Source organism: Polypterus senegalus, chromosome 8, assembly GCF_016835505.1.
Source record: "Polypterus senegalus isolate Bchr_013 chromosome 8, ASM1683550v1, whole genome shotgun sequence".
In the NCBI taxonomy this organism is placed as follows: domain Eukaryota; kingdom Metazoa; phylum Chordata; class Cladistia; order Polypteriformes; family Polypteridae; genus Polypterus; species Polypterus senegalus.
The window spans coordinates 148,716,068-148,735,969 of NC_053161.1; the positions used below are offsets into that span (position 1 = coordinate 148,716,068).

Below are 19,902 nucleotides of genomic sequence, written 5' to 3' on the forward strand. Positions count from 1 at the left end.
AGATAAGCAGGGGAGCCGCCCGTGAGAAAAAAGGCACAGGGCTTTTTAATAAAGATAGTTTCCTACCATTTGATTTTAACCTTGTTTTTAATGGATTTATTTATGTGATCATATTAACCTTCACACGAGCACTTTTTCTGGATTATTTATTGAACTTTTTTTTGAGCAGTGCACTTTGGGACTGTTTTGTAAATGTTTTTAATAAAAGCACTTTCACTTTTCACCGTCCCCTTGCTTCATGTGGTTTTGTCCTCATCTGCCAAGCTCATTCGTTTACATTACTGAAGGTGTCAGATCAAGAGGCTCCCATTATAGAAGAGGAAGCAAGGAGCCGACGCGCATTGTCACAACAGAACATTTGGAAAACATATAAACACCACTCAAGCATTCTAGGGTTACATTTGAGTCACCAAACAACCTAACTGAGCTGCTGGAAGGCAGCCACGTGCAGTGAGAACACTTGCTATGTCCAGGACAATAGTCTTTTAGATGGAAAGCATCATGGTGCACTAACTTTCTTCAGTTCTATTTTGGGTTTAAATAGAAACACAAATTTTCTCTCAACCTCTCAATTCACTTTCAGATCTGCTCTTCCTAGTCAAGGCTGCAGCTGGGGTTTCAGAGCCTATTCTAGCAGCCAGAGGTACAAAGCAAGACTCAGTCATTAATGGGATCATTTAGACACCCACACATGCTCATGCTGGGGCTAATCTAGAGTCGTCATTCAATTTTGTATTATAAAAGCAGAGAGAGCATGGCAACCGCACAAAGAAGGCACTTCAACAAGTAAGGAGGATTTGTAAAGAAACTGGAATATTACAAATCAGGCATCACAGCATAATTGTATAACACAGAACTCAAGGTCTTAAAGAATATGATCTGATGAGCAATATATTTTTGAGTGATTCAAGGAGTATGTGTCTATTGTGAAAAGATTGGACAGGCACAGGGAGAGGTTTGGGGTCTGCCAAAATTGAAAGGTTGGTTCCATAGAACAGGTCTCAACCGACTTCAGTCAAACAATAGAACAATCATAACAGGCAAAGATGGTGGTTTTAAAGCTGGGCAAGGGAAGTGATGTCATCTGGGTAGGAACTGGAAATGATGTCTTCGGGACCGGAACCAGAAGTGTCGTCATAAGCCCTGGAACTAGAAGTGACATCATCAAGCCCAGAAGCAGAAGTGATATCATTGGACCCGGAACTGGAAGTGAAGTCCTTGAGTCCAGGTAAAATTTCCTGTGGTTGGTCTGCCGATGAAAATGAGGGAGGAATAGTGCACCTTGCCACCCCCTGGTCTGGCAGGGAATATCCCTTTGTGAGCACTTCATCTACTTCCCAAGCACACGTGTGTGACACTATGTAAGAAAAACAAGAACTAGCACGGGAGTGAGTACACTCTTAAAAATAACCGCTCTGTAACTGTCATTTTCTGGTTTATCTGGTTCCTTGTAGAACCATTGCTTGACAAAGAACCACTGAATTCTGGGAAGGGTTCTTTGCATATAAAATTGTTTCTTTGGGCTTTGAAAAGGTTCCTAATATGTGCAGAAAAGAGAAATCTTGATTGTATAGTAGCATTAGCGGGATACCAACTCATCAAGAAAATCTGAATTGAGTCTGTTTTATTGTACACAGCAAGAGTCTTTTTAAAATCAGGAACCTATTGGGATTTCACAAACATGTTATGATCTCTTCATGATTACTTATGGAGCATGTTATGGATCTAAACTGAAGTTCTTTCAGGGACCTTCATGTGGATGATGCATTTGGAAAGCAATAATGATTGTCAAGTTGCCATCTGAAGTATTCAGTGTTCTGGTTTGAATCCTGTTATGTCTGCATGGATTTTCCTCCATATCTGCAAAGACGTGAAGGTTAAACTAATTTCTGGTCCCTGTGTGAGCATGCATGTGTGCACGAATGAGCCCTGAACTGGACTGACCCCTTATGCCTGGCAGTCTTTTTCCTTGTACCCATTTGGTTCAGCAACTTTGAGAACGTCATGTTGTGTTAACTACAAGCAGGAAACGTCATCTAGCACTAAGGCGGTAGACTCTTGACCTCAAGTGTGTTAATTCAATCGCCACCATTCACCTTCTGCATCGCTCCATTTCTCTGTCATTATACACATTCGACAAATGTGGCTTAATTATAGTGAGTGTGACATTGAACTTGGCAATGGACTGCCAGCTTGCTCCCGGTAGTTTTCTGTCTAGTGCTACTTGTCACTCATTTCTGGGACAGATGACTCAATAGTGATATGATATAGTGATAGATGACGATAATGTCATTTTAAATTTTTTTAGTTGGCTCCAAATCAAGTCACATCAGTATGCCATTGCAGACATAGAGCCCAGCTTCCCTGTGACCCAACATGAATGTAAAATGAGCTCACAATTTGCAGGTAAATGCTATTTTCATTTTTTTGAATTTGTCGTTTTTGTTGTGTGAAGGCAACCAAATTCATCTGCTACCATACAATACAGACAATGCAGAGTGAGGTGAATTTGAACAAGTAGAGGAAGAGGAGGTGGTGGAAGGTCATCTCGGCTCTCCAGCTGTAAGGCTACGATAGCATTAATGATGAAGCAGCACCAGTCTGTAATGGCAGTGATGCACAACAGGGGGGTGGCAACAGGGGGGTTTTTGAAGGGTGACCCTGACCCTGAAATCTATCAATCACTGTTTCTTAAAATGCTGTGTGATTCGGGATAGGATTCTGCTACAACTAATATTAGACATGAAATAAATTGGTTACTAATACCAAAGCGGAGAAGGGAACATAATTAAATGAGAAAGCACAGATAACTGAGAGATAGCTATAGCTAGAAGGGTTATAGGAAGCACTTTAATTGAAAAAAGAGAAGAAACAGTCAGTGGGCTGTAAAATCAATTAAAAAAAAAAAGAGAAAGAAAGAAAGAAAACTTTGCTGTGACCAGAAATGCTACAGGGTCAGTGGGACAGAAGGAATAAGCAATGCAAGCCAAATGGATTTAGAGATGTTTCCAGAATATTGGTTCAGGGGAGAAAAGGTCACAAAGAGGGACAGACACAATTCTGCCTCAATATGGGTGCTTGGGACATGAATAGATCAACACTGCAAAAGACTTCTTAGCCACTTCTTAGTTATCCTCGAGAGATGTAAGGATTTGCTGTTGGCTACACCGCTATGGGATTTAGAGCACTCTTCATTTGAGTGAGGCATAGAATTTATCATCCAGGCTTTCCTAAGGCAATGTTTATTTGAGCTTGGTGCAGCTTCTCCAGTTGCTGCATTGTAAAAGTGAAAATTGCAGGTTCAGCCACCACTCTGACGCCATTGTGACCTTAGTGAGTCATTTAAGCTACTAGTGCTCTTATTATAGATTTATAACAAGAAGAGGTCAGATATTGAACTGTATAGTATAAAGGCAAAGCATGAATTCTCATCAATTTCTGAGCAACTCACACAAATGTAAAGCTAAGTAGTATAGGCAGGTATTTTAATGCAAGAGTCACAGAAGATTGTCAGTGTCATTAAGCTAGGTTACATGGAGAACTCTAATGTCTTTTCGCCTAAATCAAACTCATGAAAAATAAAGTCAAATCAGAATTGCTTCCCTGAGTTTTTTGTCTTAATTTTTTATTTTTGCATTTTACCAAGTGCTAGTCAATACTAAAGAGGACTTAAAGTTTGAACGGCCTTTATATCATATGACCATCAGTCCTTCTATATAAAAGCGGTCAGGATTGTCCTTCCGTCCCGTGAGTGCTACGCAGGCGCGGAGTTTCACACACCCGTCCATTTTGCAATGCACGATGGGATTTGTAGTTTCGTTTTTCCAGGTAAAAGATGATTTTCTACTCCAGACTGTGCGATATCTTCTTCTTCTTTCTTACTATATAAAAGCAGTCGAGATTGTCCTTCCGTCCCGTGAGTGGAAAGCGTAGGAAAAATAGACAAAATTATGTCTCTGGAAATAATTCATGTTGATGGAGTACAAATGCCTCACCGCGTAGTAAATATCAGGGGGGTTCAAAAGGGCAACCTCAATATAGAAAAAAAGTTTAAATTTCATCACAAAAATAACAGAAACTACAAGTGTTAAAGTAATACCGCTCAAATGCAATATAACCAAATTAATGAGTTTGTATAAAATATCAAATGAATCTACATATTGAATTGCCTTAAGAAGTGGTCAATTTAAAAGTCGGTAGCCTTAAAAGGCGGGTCAGCCTAGTTTTACAATAAATGGTGTTCATCAAGCTATACCTGCCTGGCAGTGAACGGCATTTCATTAAAAAAAACTTCAGCGCTCATGAAATGCAATGATATCACCATTACATAACATTAAACTTTTTTAAAATATAAAATAAAAATAATAGTTCTCTGGAAACAACAGAAAACAAAGCAGACTGGCCTCTATAGTGTTGTAAACTGTAAACTGCCAGCATTCATATTGCAGTGCTGCAGTATTAAGGTCTAGTGTCACCCCCTAGTGTCTAGCATATTCAAAAATAAAGCACAAAGTCACTGGCTCATTAAGATTAGATTAGATTAGATTATATATAGATTATATTTATATAGACAACATCTTTGCATCCTATGAACAATTACATTCCAAATTTAACATTCCAGCTACACATTTCTTTCACTATCTTCAAATTAGGAACTTTGTAAAACAGAACCTGCCCGATTTTCCTCATCTTGCACCCTCATCCATGCTGGAAAAAATATTGCTCAATTTCAAGGACTCAGACATGATCTCTGCAATATATAAAATTATTTTACAGTCCCTCCCTTTCAAAGATCGAAGAGGACACTGGGAAAAAAATCTCTTAATCAATATATCAGAAAAGGAGTGGAAAGTAGCAATGCAGGGAATTCACTCGAGCTCCATATGCGCAAAGCATACAATTATTCAACTCAAAATTATATATTGAGCACATTTGTCTCGCCTAAAACTCTTCAAAATGTTTCCTGGGCAAGATCCAACCTGCGAACGCTGCAATCAAGTCCCAGCCTCACTGGGTCACATGTTTTGGGCCTTCACCAAATTAACATAATTTTGGACCAAAATTTTTAATTACCTTTCAGATAGCCTTGGTGTCACAATCCCTCCTAACCCATTAAAAGCTGTGTTTGGGGTTCTTCCAGATGGGTTTAAAGTGGAGAAGGACAAACAAACTGTGATTGCATTCACTACACTTTTGGCACACAGACTTATTTTGCTAAACTGGAAGAATCCTCACTCTCCTCATCAGTACAGTTGTTTTTCAAAACATGGCAGGATCTAACCAGTAATATTTTAGAATAAGCTCTTAAAGCACAGAGGAAGCAATTATTTCTGCATTTCTTTTTTCTTCCCTATTCATCTCTATTGGCTTATCAAACTCATCAATTTAGGTATGTTTATGTTATGGTGTATAAAATCTGTACATTTTGGTTTCAATTATATTTTGTTCAAGACAAGACAACAGATGAACTTAGACGAATTAAAGCAGGTTTTCTTCCCTTACACCTTACTTTTTGTTCATAGCTTAGTGGTAATTTGGTTTACAGCCTGGGAAAGAATGCTGAGCTGATACCTCGGGCTATTGATTACTTTATGGATGGACATCTGGAACAACAGTTTGGTTTACAGCCTGGGACAGGAAGAACTACTGAAACCTCAGAGTACATCAAAGGTTTTGTTGTGTGGGAAAACGGACAGTGAATTAATTCATCAATCATTTTGACAGCCACCCAATCAGGTGCATGTGTTGTGAAACCAAGACATGACATTTCATAATAAATATGCCTTGGTTTGAAAAGCAAGATAGGGAGAAGCAAAGGGAGAAGAAGAGAGAAGCAAAGAAGAAGAAAGAGAAAAAGAAGAGGAACGGACGAAGACAGCCCGGGTCGTCAGAAAGGCATCATGAACATTGATTGCTAAATCAAACACCTCCCTGGGACATTCATCCTTGTCATCTGTAACTTTTTCATAAGCTTTTTCTAAAGACTATATATTCAGGCTTTCCTATCACTACCTATTTTCTAGTATTCTTTGTTCTTGTGGTATTATTATTATTCTTGTAATAAATACCATGCTGCTTTTAACTTTCAATGCGTTGTCTTAATGTCTAGAGTGATTGAAGTAATAAGTTAGATTTCTTTGACAGCCGGATTTTTGCCATTATTTCTGAGCTGCGAGGTTTATAAGGCTGAGAGTGAGAGCGCTACTCAACAGAAGGGACAAATACGATAAAGAAGGTTTTCTTGGCTGATAAATGGCCTATAGTCAAGAGTGCTGAGTCTTTGTATGTTTAAATGTATTCTTGTAGACCAAAAATAATATTTAGGTCTGAGATATCACTAAAACATCGTATGTTGTTCGTGCCGAAAATAAGTAAGTCTCTTGAAGTGCTGAATGACAGGCTGTTATTCATATAGCACTTGTGTGGTTTAAAGTGCTAAGGGTTAATCAGCGTGTGTGTGTCATTCATGGGGCACTGTTGTGGTTATGGTCTGTGTGTGTGTTTATCTATCTATGTGTGTGTGTGTGTGTTCATCTTAAAGTGCAACAGTAGACCAACCCGATAATGAACTTGACGAGAACACTTACCCTTGAGGAAACAGGTAAAGAGCAAGTAGAGGGAAATACCACGATAATACAGTTTACAAGCTTTAAGTTTTACCCTCTTGGCCATGCTTTCTCTCTCAGGGGTGAGGGTTGACTTGTTCTCAATCCTACTTTTTGTAAAAATTGATTGATTTGTATGGAATAATTACAATAAAATTAATAATAATAAAAAAGATTAGATTAGATTAGATACTTTATTTCCAAGGGGAAATTCACAACCACTGATGAGTCCAAGAGTGTGACAGCAAGGCCAAAAGGGATTCACTGCAATGCACTTTAAGGTACACATCTGACAGCAAAGCACAGTACTTTACGGCAACGCCTTTGACCACAATCCCCTGCGTGGAGTTCATTTGAATTCCTGATGATTTTACTATGCATAATTGCATTCAGGTTGGAGAATTCATATCATAAAAATGCAGGAAAAATGTTATGTATTGGTGTTAAATGCTGAACAAATAACTATTTGTTGTTATAAAGCCAAACAGAAGAACGGGAAAGGTTTAAAAAAACATTTAAGCATAATATGTTTCTTATGGCAAGGTAAAGTTACTGTTAAAATGAACCACAATAAAATGCTCTGTTACACTCAGGCCCATAGGGGACAGGTTAAGGGCTCTAGTGACTGTAACTGCCCACCACACCAGGGGTTGGCACTGTGTCTTAATGCTTTTTTGCTTCCTCCCTCTGCAAACTGAAAGATTGAAAACTATAACACAGCTGACATCACTTCCAGAGTCCGTCCACCTGGAACTGCCATTTCCTGCCAGAAGGACTTAAAACCAGAAATCAGCCATATGGAATCCGTTTTGTTATAAACTTGCATTTGTGAAGAAGTCTCTATAATTGTTGCATGCTTTCTTTTATTTTTCAATCATTCAGTTATATGGGTTTACCAGGGCAGTACCCTAAATCAGCCTTAAAATCAAGTGGCATAAAGAACAAACCAAGATCCATGTTAAGAACACCACTGAGTTTTATGTAATCTAAATGAGATGCATCATCTTCTAATGTGCACAGTGTGAATGGTTATCTTTACACTAGAGTAGGATAGCTCTAGCAATAGATTTTTAATTTCTCAAGGCTGTGGAAGATGGCCCAAAAGAGAAATGAAAGATGGGTCCTATCAGCTGGGATGGTTGCTATAATAATGAAGGTTCTTTATCTGACTGCATGTGCTCTTCTGAAATTCTTTGGTCAAAAACTGCAACTAGTCATTCAGTGGCTAGGATTACAAGTATGAGCAACTTAAACAAAGCTTAATTTAAAAGGAGTACACATCTCAGAAATCTGGGAAAAGAAACTTGCTGAAGACATTTGGACACTCGAGTTGACCTACTGGAGGTATACAGAAGCAAATCTAAGGCACACTCGAAGGAATGTAAGTCGCCAAGACCCTCACACTCACTAGGTGGAATAGGAGGTTATTGTTGAGAAAAAAGAAGTCTGGGTGATCTTTTTTGGTGTGTTGTCTTTATGACCTTCACATGGATATGTGGCTAAGAAAATGGAAAGAGGGAAGCCCCATTCTTTTTATATTTCCTTTTGCTTCTACTGCTTCCTTATACCTTGTACTCTATTACTAGACTGTAATCCGTATTGGTTAATAAAATGACTTGCCAGCAGAAAGGCACAGCACAATCCATAAAATTAAGATTATTTAATTTATAATACAAAACCAGTGATAGAAACCAAGCAGTTTGTTTTCTTCTTCTTCCTAGTATAACCTGGTTCAAAGGTATTTTGGCCCTTTATCATTTATAATCAGTATACTCCATCATTACAGATTTGTAGTGTTTATTAGAGAGAAAAAAAACTTGCTTAAAGCTGCAATATGTGTAGCAGTGGCATGACAGGTGTTTTGGTGTAAACAAAATTTCCACGATTGAGTGACATTTAAGGCTCGTGTCACATTATAGGAATTGCCATGATTTTTTGTCAGACAGCATGTCAAATTTAACGATGGTAGTTGCTTAATCTTTTGAAGCCATTCAGAGTGTCTAATTATAAGCCTAGGATCCAGGAGGTTTGACTGAATACAATTCCTTCATGACCTTTCTTACCATGAAAGTACCGTGATGTCACCTAATTTTGGCAGCCAATCAATATGAGCACATCACAATAAGCTGCAGTCTTATTTCTTTCTCTACTCTGTTATAGTACAGCAAAGACAAAACACTGCACAAACATCTACAAATGCATCAATGTTTGTGGAGCCTCGCCTCTGTTTTAACAATAGAAAGCATCTAATTTACTTGGAATAGCCCGTGTACCTGATTGTTTATAGGCACTGTAGTAAGAGTAGAATGGAAATAAAAAATGACCATAGCAATCATAAATCAAAGTAAAGGCTAAAGGTCAAAGCCAGCAGTCAAGAAGATCTTTTATCAAAGCCAAAACGCAATTGGTGTCAAAAACAATAGCAGGGTTTCGAAAAACAATATGACTAAATAAAGGTCTTTTAATGCAGTTAAACAAGGTTTATCCATCACAGATCAGATAACCTAGAAATGCCTGGGTGATCTTTTTTTTGTCGCCAAACTGTTGTTACAAATGAGCTAACTTCGGGGAATTCTGGTCAAAATCTCCATGGAGACAGCCGAAACAGAAACTTAACATAGTGGCACATAAATGCAAAACAAAATGGGATTCAAAATCAAAAAATCAAAACAGGTTCTAAACAAAATCAATCCCAAGGCTGAATTCCTTGGATCTCAAAACCATATAATCCGTATACAGATTAATAGAAACTTAACAGGAATTTATATAAAAATAAATTATTAAAGTTGGACATCATAACAATTAGTGATAATGATGCCCTGTAACATTTTCTGTTTTTTTTTTGTACATACTACCAATATGTTTTGGTCAACTATAAAAGGTTAATGAGCCATGATAGTAAGGATGAGACAGTAACTTGGTAGGTGTCGTTTGGGCAAGAAGGACTGCCTTTAACAAAAACTGACACTTCGACAAAGTTTTCTATCTTTCTTTATATTCATTTGCTTTGAGAACACATACTGTGTAACTAAGGAACTGAGGATCTTGCTGTTCCAAATGAGACTGCATGACGATTTAACCCACTTACACTATATTGTATGATTCTTTTTTAAGCATTTTATTGATTTTATTAAAATCAAATTACATTCCATACAGGCAAGTCATGAAGTTTAAAAAAAATAAACCCCTCACCCATAAGAAAGAGAGCTAGGCCAACAGAGTAAAACTTTAAACTAGTAAAAATAAGTAAACAGATAAATTAATAAATGTATAAAAATAAACAGAATAAAAAAGAGGGGAAATAATCCACTTCCTCAGTTTAAATGTTTATTTTAAAATGTTATTGATTAGATCCTGCCACGTTTGGATTCTATCTTTATATATAATATGGTACCGTGGCTGTCTGTTTGTCTGTCCAGGAATTTATATCACCTGTAGCTCGTAAACCGTTTGACCTATTAAAATGAAATTTGGTGCGCTTATACTACATTACATCTGCTATCCGCTTTTGGGATGATGATTGACTCCAAGTTTATTCCTCTTTTTATTTTTATTTTATTGTAAAATCAATTCTTGGCAGAGGGCACCGTTCTCATCCCTACCACCTTCACCTACCTCTTCATATCTTAAATCTTTCTTGAGGCAGATCAAAGACTTAAGTGCCAGCTTAAGTGAAAAATTAAGGGAAATGTACTCAGTAATGGCAACACAAACACTGACTTAATTAGTTTTAACACAAAAAGATGCCAACTAAAGAAGAGAAGAAGCAGGCCTCTAGGGTGGAGAAAAAGAAGAGCTGCTCAGGAAGCAGCAAGCGCATCCTCTGAGAAAACGAATGCTAAACATACAGAGAAAGAATATGAAAACTATGAATGCTCAAGTCAAGTGGAATCACTGCACATTATTGTGCAGTGCTCTGTTACTGGTATTATATAATTCTGCGTGTCACTTTGTACTGTTATTAGTTTTGATGCAAATAAATATAATTTTGGAGAGAAAGATTAAAGTCAGTGTCTCTGTCCAACTGCTACCAGCACTTTGGGGAAGTCAGATTGTTCATACCTTGTCTAATTGAGTTCCCTTATGGACTCAAGAGGATTCCTTTGTGAAGCCCTCTGTTGCTGGTAAACTGGATTAAAATAAAGGGTTTCAAAGTAAAGACAGCCCAAGTTAATAGAGGGCCTGAGGATTAAACACAAGAGATGTGGCACAAACACTGAGGTTAAAAATAACAGTTACAATCTAGAAAACAGCCTAAGCATTTAGTTATTGCCTTTCTTGTTAGATGTATGTCACAGGTGGTCTGATAACATGATAAAATACTGCCTATAAACCTAATTACTAAAGTAATTCAGGAGAAAAGAATTGTGAAAAATATCTGGGGAAAAATCTTGTGTGCATGAGGTGTTATTTTTAACGGGTTTCTTTATGAAGAAGATGGGATAGTTAAAGCTTATTACGGAGTACCTTGTTACCATAAGCAACGAGTAAAACATTTAGGGTATCAATACAGACATATGTGGAATAGAACGGCATCAGGTTTAATACCACATCAGATAATCTTCTGTTTATTATGTGATTCACAGTGTTAGTTATAATTCGAGTATGCATGGGTGTGGGAGGGATGGTGCCCTCTGATGCACTGATATCCTACCCCATGTGGTCCCCTGCCTGGTCCCAAGCTGAATGATTTGTACTCTACCCTGCATTAAAGACGCTTAGTAGTTGATGGATGGATATGGTAATATTTGTGTAATTAGCAATATGTAAAATACACTATGAAAAATGTATTGCTCAATAAAAAAAATAACCGTTCTTTCTGTTTGGTTAGAAAGAGCTATAATAATAAACTTATTTGAGTTGAATTGAACTTTCAGAACTTATATGTCATTTGGGTTTAATGCCACATTAAGAGTGGCCCACTTTATCTATTAAAAACCTGCTCTCTGAAGTATGGGAGGAAAAATCATGCGTCTGGAAAAATACCATAAAAAGAACTTGTTAATTTTCTACATAAGATTTCAAACTAGGGATTCAATTGCTGTGATATGCTGACACTCTGCTGCTGCAGTGCTGCACAAAAATATAATTATATAGCATATATATTTCATTGTGAACATTTATTAAAGAGAAACTTTTTTTTATAATTTTCTTTATTCAACTGGCAGACATATCAATGTGAATCTTCCTCTGCTGAATCATGCAATTAAAAACCATGTAATTTAATGAATAATTCCATTTTTACATTTACTATTTCACACACTGAACTTATCTGCATATAATTGGAATAGGACAGCCCTATGGCTACCCCAGGATATGATAAGGCAGGCTCTAAAGAGGACTAAATTCAAAATAAATCAGATTTCACTCATAATGGTACAGTAAGATGAAAAAATGAAGACATCTGAAAAAAATTGGACCAATAAAACAAGAGCTGCTTGGCTTTAGTGAGTACTGTGGTGCAAAGCTTAATGGCATTCTGCTGTTATTTTCATTAAAATGATTTTTATATTCAGAAAATGAAAAAAATATATATCTTACCTCAGAGAATTTATTCCACAAATCATCCCTTGCTGCATTGCCATACATGTGAGTTATGAGGTAATCCTAAAATATAAAACAGAAGGTTAGTTTGTGTTAGGTTCAATTAGCAGGCTTGTTATAACACTGTTTATAATCATTAATATAATGATGTAGTGAAATATTATAAATGAGAATGAGGTTTTAGCTGGTTATTAATTCAGAAGCATGGTGATTGCTAAACCAATCTGGCCCGGAGGACCCCTGTGGCTGCTGGTCTTCATTCCATCCAAATTTCAATGTGAAGTCAATTGCTGCCTTTAATTGGGCTCTTAATTAAACCCTTAATTAACTGGCTCTCATGCCCTTGTTTTTGTATTCATTGTGTCAATCCTGGAAAAAACCAGCAGAGTGTGTTTAATATCTCAAATGACTTTGAAATGTCTGGCAGAGTTGGAATAAAACATTTTACAGCAGTACAAATGGTGATATCTGATCTTACAATCCTTAATAAACTTTAATGAGATATGAGGCATTACTGTAAATATCAATTCCTCAGCTCTGGCTCACTTGTTTGTTGCTGAAGCATGTACTTAAAAAAAAAGTTCAGTTATAACAATGAGTCCTTCATTAAGAAAATTTAGTCTTTATGAGAAAACCCATCCAGGTTACACCTCAGAAGCTGCTTTAAGTCATCTTGAAAATTATATTGTAAATCCTGCAGAGCAGGAAATACTACCATTATTGTACTTTTAGACTTAAGTGCTGCTTTAATCCTATTGTCCACATTATATTATATCAGCGGTCATAAACTCCAGTCCTGGTGGGCTGAAGTGACTGCAGGTTTTCATTCTAACTCTTTTCTTAATTAGTGAATAGATTTTTGCTCCTAATTAACTCTTTTAATTGATCCACAACTTAAGACTCAGGCCCCTTAATTATTTATTTTTTCCTTAATTAGCAACCAAGCTATATTAAGACACAAAATGAACCAACGCATAAACAACAACCTGCGTCCATCACACAATAAATGAAAATAAAGAAAGGTGAAGGCCTGAGTAATGCTGATCTGCTCAGGTACACAAAACATTTTGATAGCAGTGTTACAAAAAGAAAATCAACAGTTTTGGAAATGTCTGCCATAGCAGAATGAGCGCCATGGAATTAAATAACGGGTTTAATTAGCAACGAGAATTGACTTCAGATTAAGAAACTGAATGAAGTGAAGTTGGTTGGAGTTTGAGGTCCCAACTTAGTTGGTAATCTGTTGGCTCACTTCACATCAAATTTATGTTTAGGTGACGTTTAAGGAAAAAAAAATCAATTCAGCAGTCAGAGTCAATTAAAATAAAGGGAAATAGTTATTTAGTAGCAAGAACTGGGGGGTATTTTTCGTACGTGCATTACTCGTTTAGCCGGATGTAATAGTTGACGATTTGGCCTGATCCTGGATCTGTCAGTTTTTCAAAACTCTTGCTGGATGTGTTGTCATAGCAGCACATCCAAATCCTCAAACCTGCTCGGAGCAGGTTTGTTTTATGTAAACAAGGATTAGCTCACACACTTAATCAGTGTCCGTGCGTGGAATTCATTCAGTCATAGCCTCGCCGTTCATGAATGAGCGACCAATTGCTATCGGTGTGCAAATTATAAGAAGAGAATTTCATATAGAGAGGGTTTTGCATGATCGGCAAGATCCTTTATTGCTCCTGGAGGAAGTTCTTTTCGAAAGATACCGGGATATTGTACCTCAAAAATTTATTAGCACCTTATATTCGAAGTCAAACTAGGCGAAGTCGGGCTCTCACATCCACACAAACAGTATGCATTGCTTTGAGTTTTTTTGCAAGCGGCACTTTTTTTATATACTGTAGATGATGCGGAAAATCTATCTAAAAGTGCAGCTGGCCAGGCAATTTGTAAAGTCTGTTTGGCTCTAAAATATTTCCTTTGGGTTTTCATAGTGTTTCCTGGACACCTGCGTGTACAGACAATAAAAGGCGTTTCATGCCATTGCAGGTAGGTAATACACAGGCAAAAACACCCACAGTTCCATAAAGAATCTCACGATCAGCCTAACATTCTCATTACCCAGGATTTCCAAATGTTATTGGGGCACATGGGACTGATCAGAGCGGAGTTTGATCAAACATTATTTGGAAAATTTACCTCTCCTCCTGATGAATAATCAGACACAGTGTCTTCATCAAATATTTGACCTTCGTCAATATCTCGTTGGTCAGACACAATTCTAGGGATATGACATTCCCTGCAACTGACCCAACAAAAAAGAGGGCTATATGGAACATGAAATGAAATGAAGTGACCACTGCATCCTGCCACTGGTTCTGAGGAGGAGCTTCCTGGAATGCCCTCAGAAACAGGGCAATGGGCATTTTGCTGGAGAGCCAACTCTTCTGCAGGGGTTAGTTCTGGACTGCGTGGACCTCCAACTGTTTCTTGCTTGTCTGCCTTCTTATTAGCTTTAAAATTAATGTTTCTTAATATTATATAAGATTCTTTATGTCAACAATTCTTTAAATCTATACTAATAAAAGGCAAAGCCCTCACTCACTCACTCACTGACTCATCACTAATTCTCCAACTTCTCATGTAGGTAGAAAGCTGAAATTTGGCAGGCTTATTCCTTCCAGCATACTTACAAAAGTTAAGCAGGTTTCATTTCGAAATTCTACACATAACGGTCATAACGGTCGATAACGGTCAACAACATCCGCCATGTTAAACTTTCTTAATTATGGCCCCATCTTCACGAAATTTGGTAGGCGGCTTCCCGCGCTAACCAAAACCGCTGTAATTACTTATTTCGATGGTATGACGCCACTGTCGGCCGCCATATTGAACTTTCCAACCTCACCAATTTTCAAACTTCCCGTAGGTAGAAGGCTAACCCCATCTTCACGAAATTTGGTAGGTGGCTTCCCTGCGCTAACCAAAACCGATGTATGTACTTATTTCGGTGGTATGACGCCACTGTTGGCCGCCATATTGAATTTTCCAAACGTCACTAATTCTCCAACTTCCTGTGTAGGTAGAAGGCTGAAATTTGGCAGGCCCATTCCTTACAGCTTACTTACAAAAGTTAAGCAGGTTTCATTTTGAAATTCTATGCATAATGGTCATAACGGTCAACAACGCCCGCCATATTGAACTTTCTTATTCATGGCCCCATCTTCACGAAATTTGGTAGGCGGCTTCCCTGCGCTAACCAAACCAATATACATACTTACTTCGGTGGTATGACGCCACTGTCAGCCGCCATATTGAACTTTCCAACTTCACTAATTCTCCAACTTCCCGTAGGTAGAAGGCTGAAATTTGGCAGGCTCATTCCTTACAGCTTACTTACAACAGTTAAACGGGTTTAATTTCAAAATTCTATGCGTAACGGTCATAACAGTCAACAACGTTCGCCATGTTGATCTTTCTTATTTACGGCCCCATCTTCACAAAATTTGGTAGGTGGCTTCCTGAGCTAACCAAACCAATGTACGATACTTATTTCGGTGGTATGATGCCACTGTCGTCCGCCATATTGAACTTTTCAACAGTCTTTGCTACTTATGGGCCCATCTTCAAGAAATTTGGTACACGAGTTCCCAACGCTAACTGAATCCTACTTATGTACATATATACGTCCATAGCCTGCAGCTCGGTCGCCGTGTGAGGCGGTGTTGGGTCCCCCAGCCCAACGCCTCCCACGCTGTTGGCTGCCTGCCTATATAAGACCGCCCATCGCCCGTCTCTACATTCCCTTCCTTGCTTCGCCACGGATTCACGTCTCCCTACTGATAACTACAACCTTTTTGTTTAATCCACGGGTTCTCCTCTGTTTTATTGTTTGTTTATTACAATTATAGTTATTGTGTAGGTATTTTACACTTACTTTACATTGCTCAGGTACCCATTTCCTTTATCATTCCAACCCCCATTACATTGTCTATCGAGATGATCATATTGCACGGCCATATCAGGCTCACTCTTGATATCCGGAGGAACATTGTGTCTTATGTATTGAATGACTGGGACAGGTTCAAGGTGTGGACTGATGACGGTACAGGAGATAATTATACTACACAGGAGTACTATAAGAGTGAAATGCTTAATCTCTTTCACCTATGCATCTGCATGTGAGTTGATGGCTGCTGCTGAATTGTTCGGTTGTCGCTTTCAAGTGTACCGAAATGGCCAAATGTTTTACACCTTTCGACAACCGCCAATGCCTCTTAAACATCTTAGATTGACAGGTGACGATTTCAGTAGTGGACACTTTGATGTTTATGAATGTTTAAACTCTCAAAAGCTGGATGTAAAGTTATCGATGAAACCAGTTGTATACTTACAACGCTTGACAGATGCAGAATGTCTCTTCAACACAAGTCCTACAAATACTGTTGTAATTGAAACAAACCGATTATGACAGCAGCAATCCAAGCTGTGAGATTTGAAACAAGATTACTGTTCACATGGCCGATTGTATGTTTAATGCTCAAGAGTAAGCTCAGCACACAGCTTGGTCATATTACAACCAGAGGGCCAAACTCACAATGTGGTATACAAAGAGATCAAATAATTATTGGTATATTTTCCCTCAGTTTAAAAAGGTTTAATTTTCTTCTTAATAAAAATTGTAAGGCAGTACTTCGCCACTGCGAAGCGCGAGTATTTTGCTAGTATACCAATATTTACCAGTTTGAAGTATATTATTGTACTTCACTTTAACCTGTTCCCATGTTCACCTTGTGCTCACGTTTGATCAGGAATTATGACATATTAAATAATAATAATTAAACTGACACATAGGAAATGAAACGCTGCTTTCAGTAAGTACAATGCCAATGCACACACACAGCTTGTGTGGAAAAAATGCGCCCGTTCTTTTGTCATTTTGTTGCAGCCTATCAAAGACTTGCTGATCATGTTTTCTAGACTCAATATATATGGGCTTTTCACTCAGCTCTCGGATGATTAGATCTAGCTAAACTAATCTACTACACCGCTGCATTTGAAAAACCGACTTATCCCCGATTAGTTTCACCAGTATTAACTCATCCAAGATGAGGCATCTGATCTCAGATGATTTAAGCGACATACAAAAAATATCTGCCTGGTCACTAATTAAGAAAAGAGTTAAAATGAAAAAATTAAAATGAAAGCAGCCACAGTAGATCTTCAGGACTGGAGTTGGAGACCTCTGTATCATATCATATCAATACTTCATACTCATCAATTCACTGTGAATACAGAGTCTGAAAACCTCACTGCTTTATTCCTGTCCACACTGGTTCCCTTGAGTTTTGGTGCTCCTTTAATGGGTAATAATGACTGAATTATATGGCTGAATATATCTTAAATGTATGTATTATTTGTGACATTGCTGCACTTTCTCCAGCCTGATTTTTTTTTTTTGGTATAGAGATGTTGCAAACTACAGCTACAAGAACTTGAAAAAATGTTTCATTCATTTGACGCAAACGGAATTGACAATTGTTGTGTTTAATGGTAAGGATGTTTGAATAATTAATTTACTACTCTACAGTTAATTCAAAAGACAGTGACAAGGATCATAACTAAGCATTAAGAAGTGTAACCATGTTACTTAAGTTCTTAGATTACTTCACTAGCTTCTGGTTTAATTTATCTAAAAATTCTTATCTGTGCGTCATTTGGGATCTCAAAATACGAGTCTCCTTAGAACTTCTGATAAAAAGGGGGGATAGGAGGCTGATTAGGACAGATTAGGTTAGGACACCCTAACTTTAGAAAGGTAATTTACATAGAGAAGTCCCAGTAGTCTCAAGGCTAAAGACTCATTCAAATAGCATATGACTTCTACTTTGACCTGTCGCTAAGGTTATTTCATATTTTTCTGATATATTGATTTTAGTTAATTTGTAAAAGCTGCTTTTAATTCGTTATTTAATTGATTTTAATTTGCTATTATTAAGACTCCATTGTTTTCTTTCTTGCCTCAGTGTTCATGGTGGCACTTTGTCTCCCATGAATGCATTGTCACATATAAAGATCCCACATTTTTCTATGCTAAACAAATTGGAACATTTGGAATCTGGAGTTAAAAACATCCTTTACAATCATGTAATTTCACTGTGCCATTGTCACTTTATGATGGTTAATTGCACAGACAGGGCAGTACCTTCCATCACCTTCTGCTTCGACTAGAGCTTAGTAGACTTGCCACTCAATGCAATGATGTCATCATACTAAAATTTTCTCTGTCTTACGTGCCATCTGACTTCTTCAAAACGTTCTCTCATCACACTAACGTCAATGGCATTGGGTGGTTGCCTCATCACATGCCTTAGTTATCCTAGCTTATAAGTGTTATTGTGTCTCAGCAGTTCACCTTTTGTTCTAGCCAGTTTGTAAACTTGCTTAGTAGTCATCATCTTTAACCATGAGATTCTCAGCAACTTTATGATACATTTCAAAAGACTCATTTCTCTTCTTCTTTCTTCAGCGCTCAGTCCTTGCATCCATAAGCTGCAATCACCAAGACCAAGGCTTTCTTCAAACGCAGACTCATGGAGATGCAAACTGACTTGTTTTTTCCACATCCTTTTCAAATTAACCATGACAGCCATGCCCTTTATAATCAAAGAACTATATGTTGCCCTCTACAAGATAAAAACCTGTCTATTCTGGGGCACAACCATGGAGATATATGGGAGAATTAGTTTATGGTGGCACAGCCCTCGAATTCAACCTACAACACAGACAACTTCAATCAAATAGAAGAGATGAAAAGATGCTAAGCCATGCCCCTTTATTAGCATTGATACCATTTAAACAACAGAAACGAAATGAGACATGTGAGGTCTCAGTGATTTACTTTGTTAATCTTTAAAAAGGTCTTAAAACTTAAAACGTTTGTTATTCAATTTCTTTTTTTTTTGTCATCGCACCAATTAAACACTGGCACCATGACCATTTTGTGATCATTTTGCGATTTATTTTCTATATATCAATAGATATATAGAATGCTTTATTTTAAAATAAATACTTTAAATAAATAAAACTTTCTCAAATTATTTTGCAACATTATTTTCTGTTTTCCTTTTCTTTTTTCATAATATATATATATATATATATATATATATATATATATATATATATATATATATATATTTAATTATTTTATTGATTTAATAACAAATAACATTCCATAACATTCCAAATAAGTCAAGTTTTACAAGACTTGGTTCAAAAACAAATCAACCTCCATCGATGAGAAAGACAGCTAGGCCTCAGATGTAAAACTTTAAGCTAGTAAAAATGAGTAAATAGATAAATTAATAAATAATTAAAAATAAATAGAGTTAAAAAAAGAAAAAAAGAGGGATGAGAATCTGCTTCCTCAATTAAAACGTTTATTCTAAAATGTTCCTGCCAGGTTTTGAAAAATCCTCTAACTGCGAATTTGATTTTTTCCAGTTTCAAACAGTATATAACATCAGTTACCCATAGACTTAGAATAGGGGTGAGTTAGGATTCTTCCAGTTGAGCAAGATAAGTCTATGTGCCAATAGTGTAGTAAAGGCAATTACAGTTTGTTTGTCCTTCTCATCCTTTTTCAAAATATATTAATAATTATTATATAGCACTAGCCAACCGTACCAGACGTACCATACGCCGCATAATCAGGCCAGTTTTTTAATGATTTTTAAGCACAGGGAGAAAATGAACATTTGAAAAATCTGTAATGTAATAAATCAGCAAGAAAAGCAACATTGTAACA

At 37.2% G+C, this 19,902-nt stretch overlaps 1 protein-coding gene across 1 annotated transcript in view; it reads right to left on the reverse strand.

The window, feature by feature from the left end:
* The window catches only part of LOC120534371 (thyrotropin-releasing hormone-degrading ectoenzyme-like), a 922,228-nt gene that overhangs the window by 238,259 nt on the left and 664,067 nt on the right, over positions 1-19,902 (reverse strand). The window contains exon 8 of the mRNA XM_039761915.1: positions 12,147-12,212. Within this exon, the coding sequence (XP_039617849.1) occupies positions 12,147-12,212 (66 nt within the window). The remainder of the gene's footprint in view (positions 1-12,146; positions 12,213-19,902) is intronic.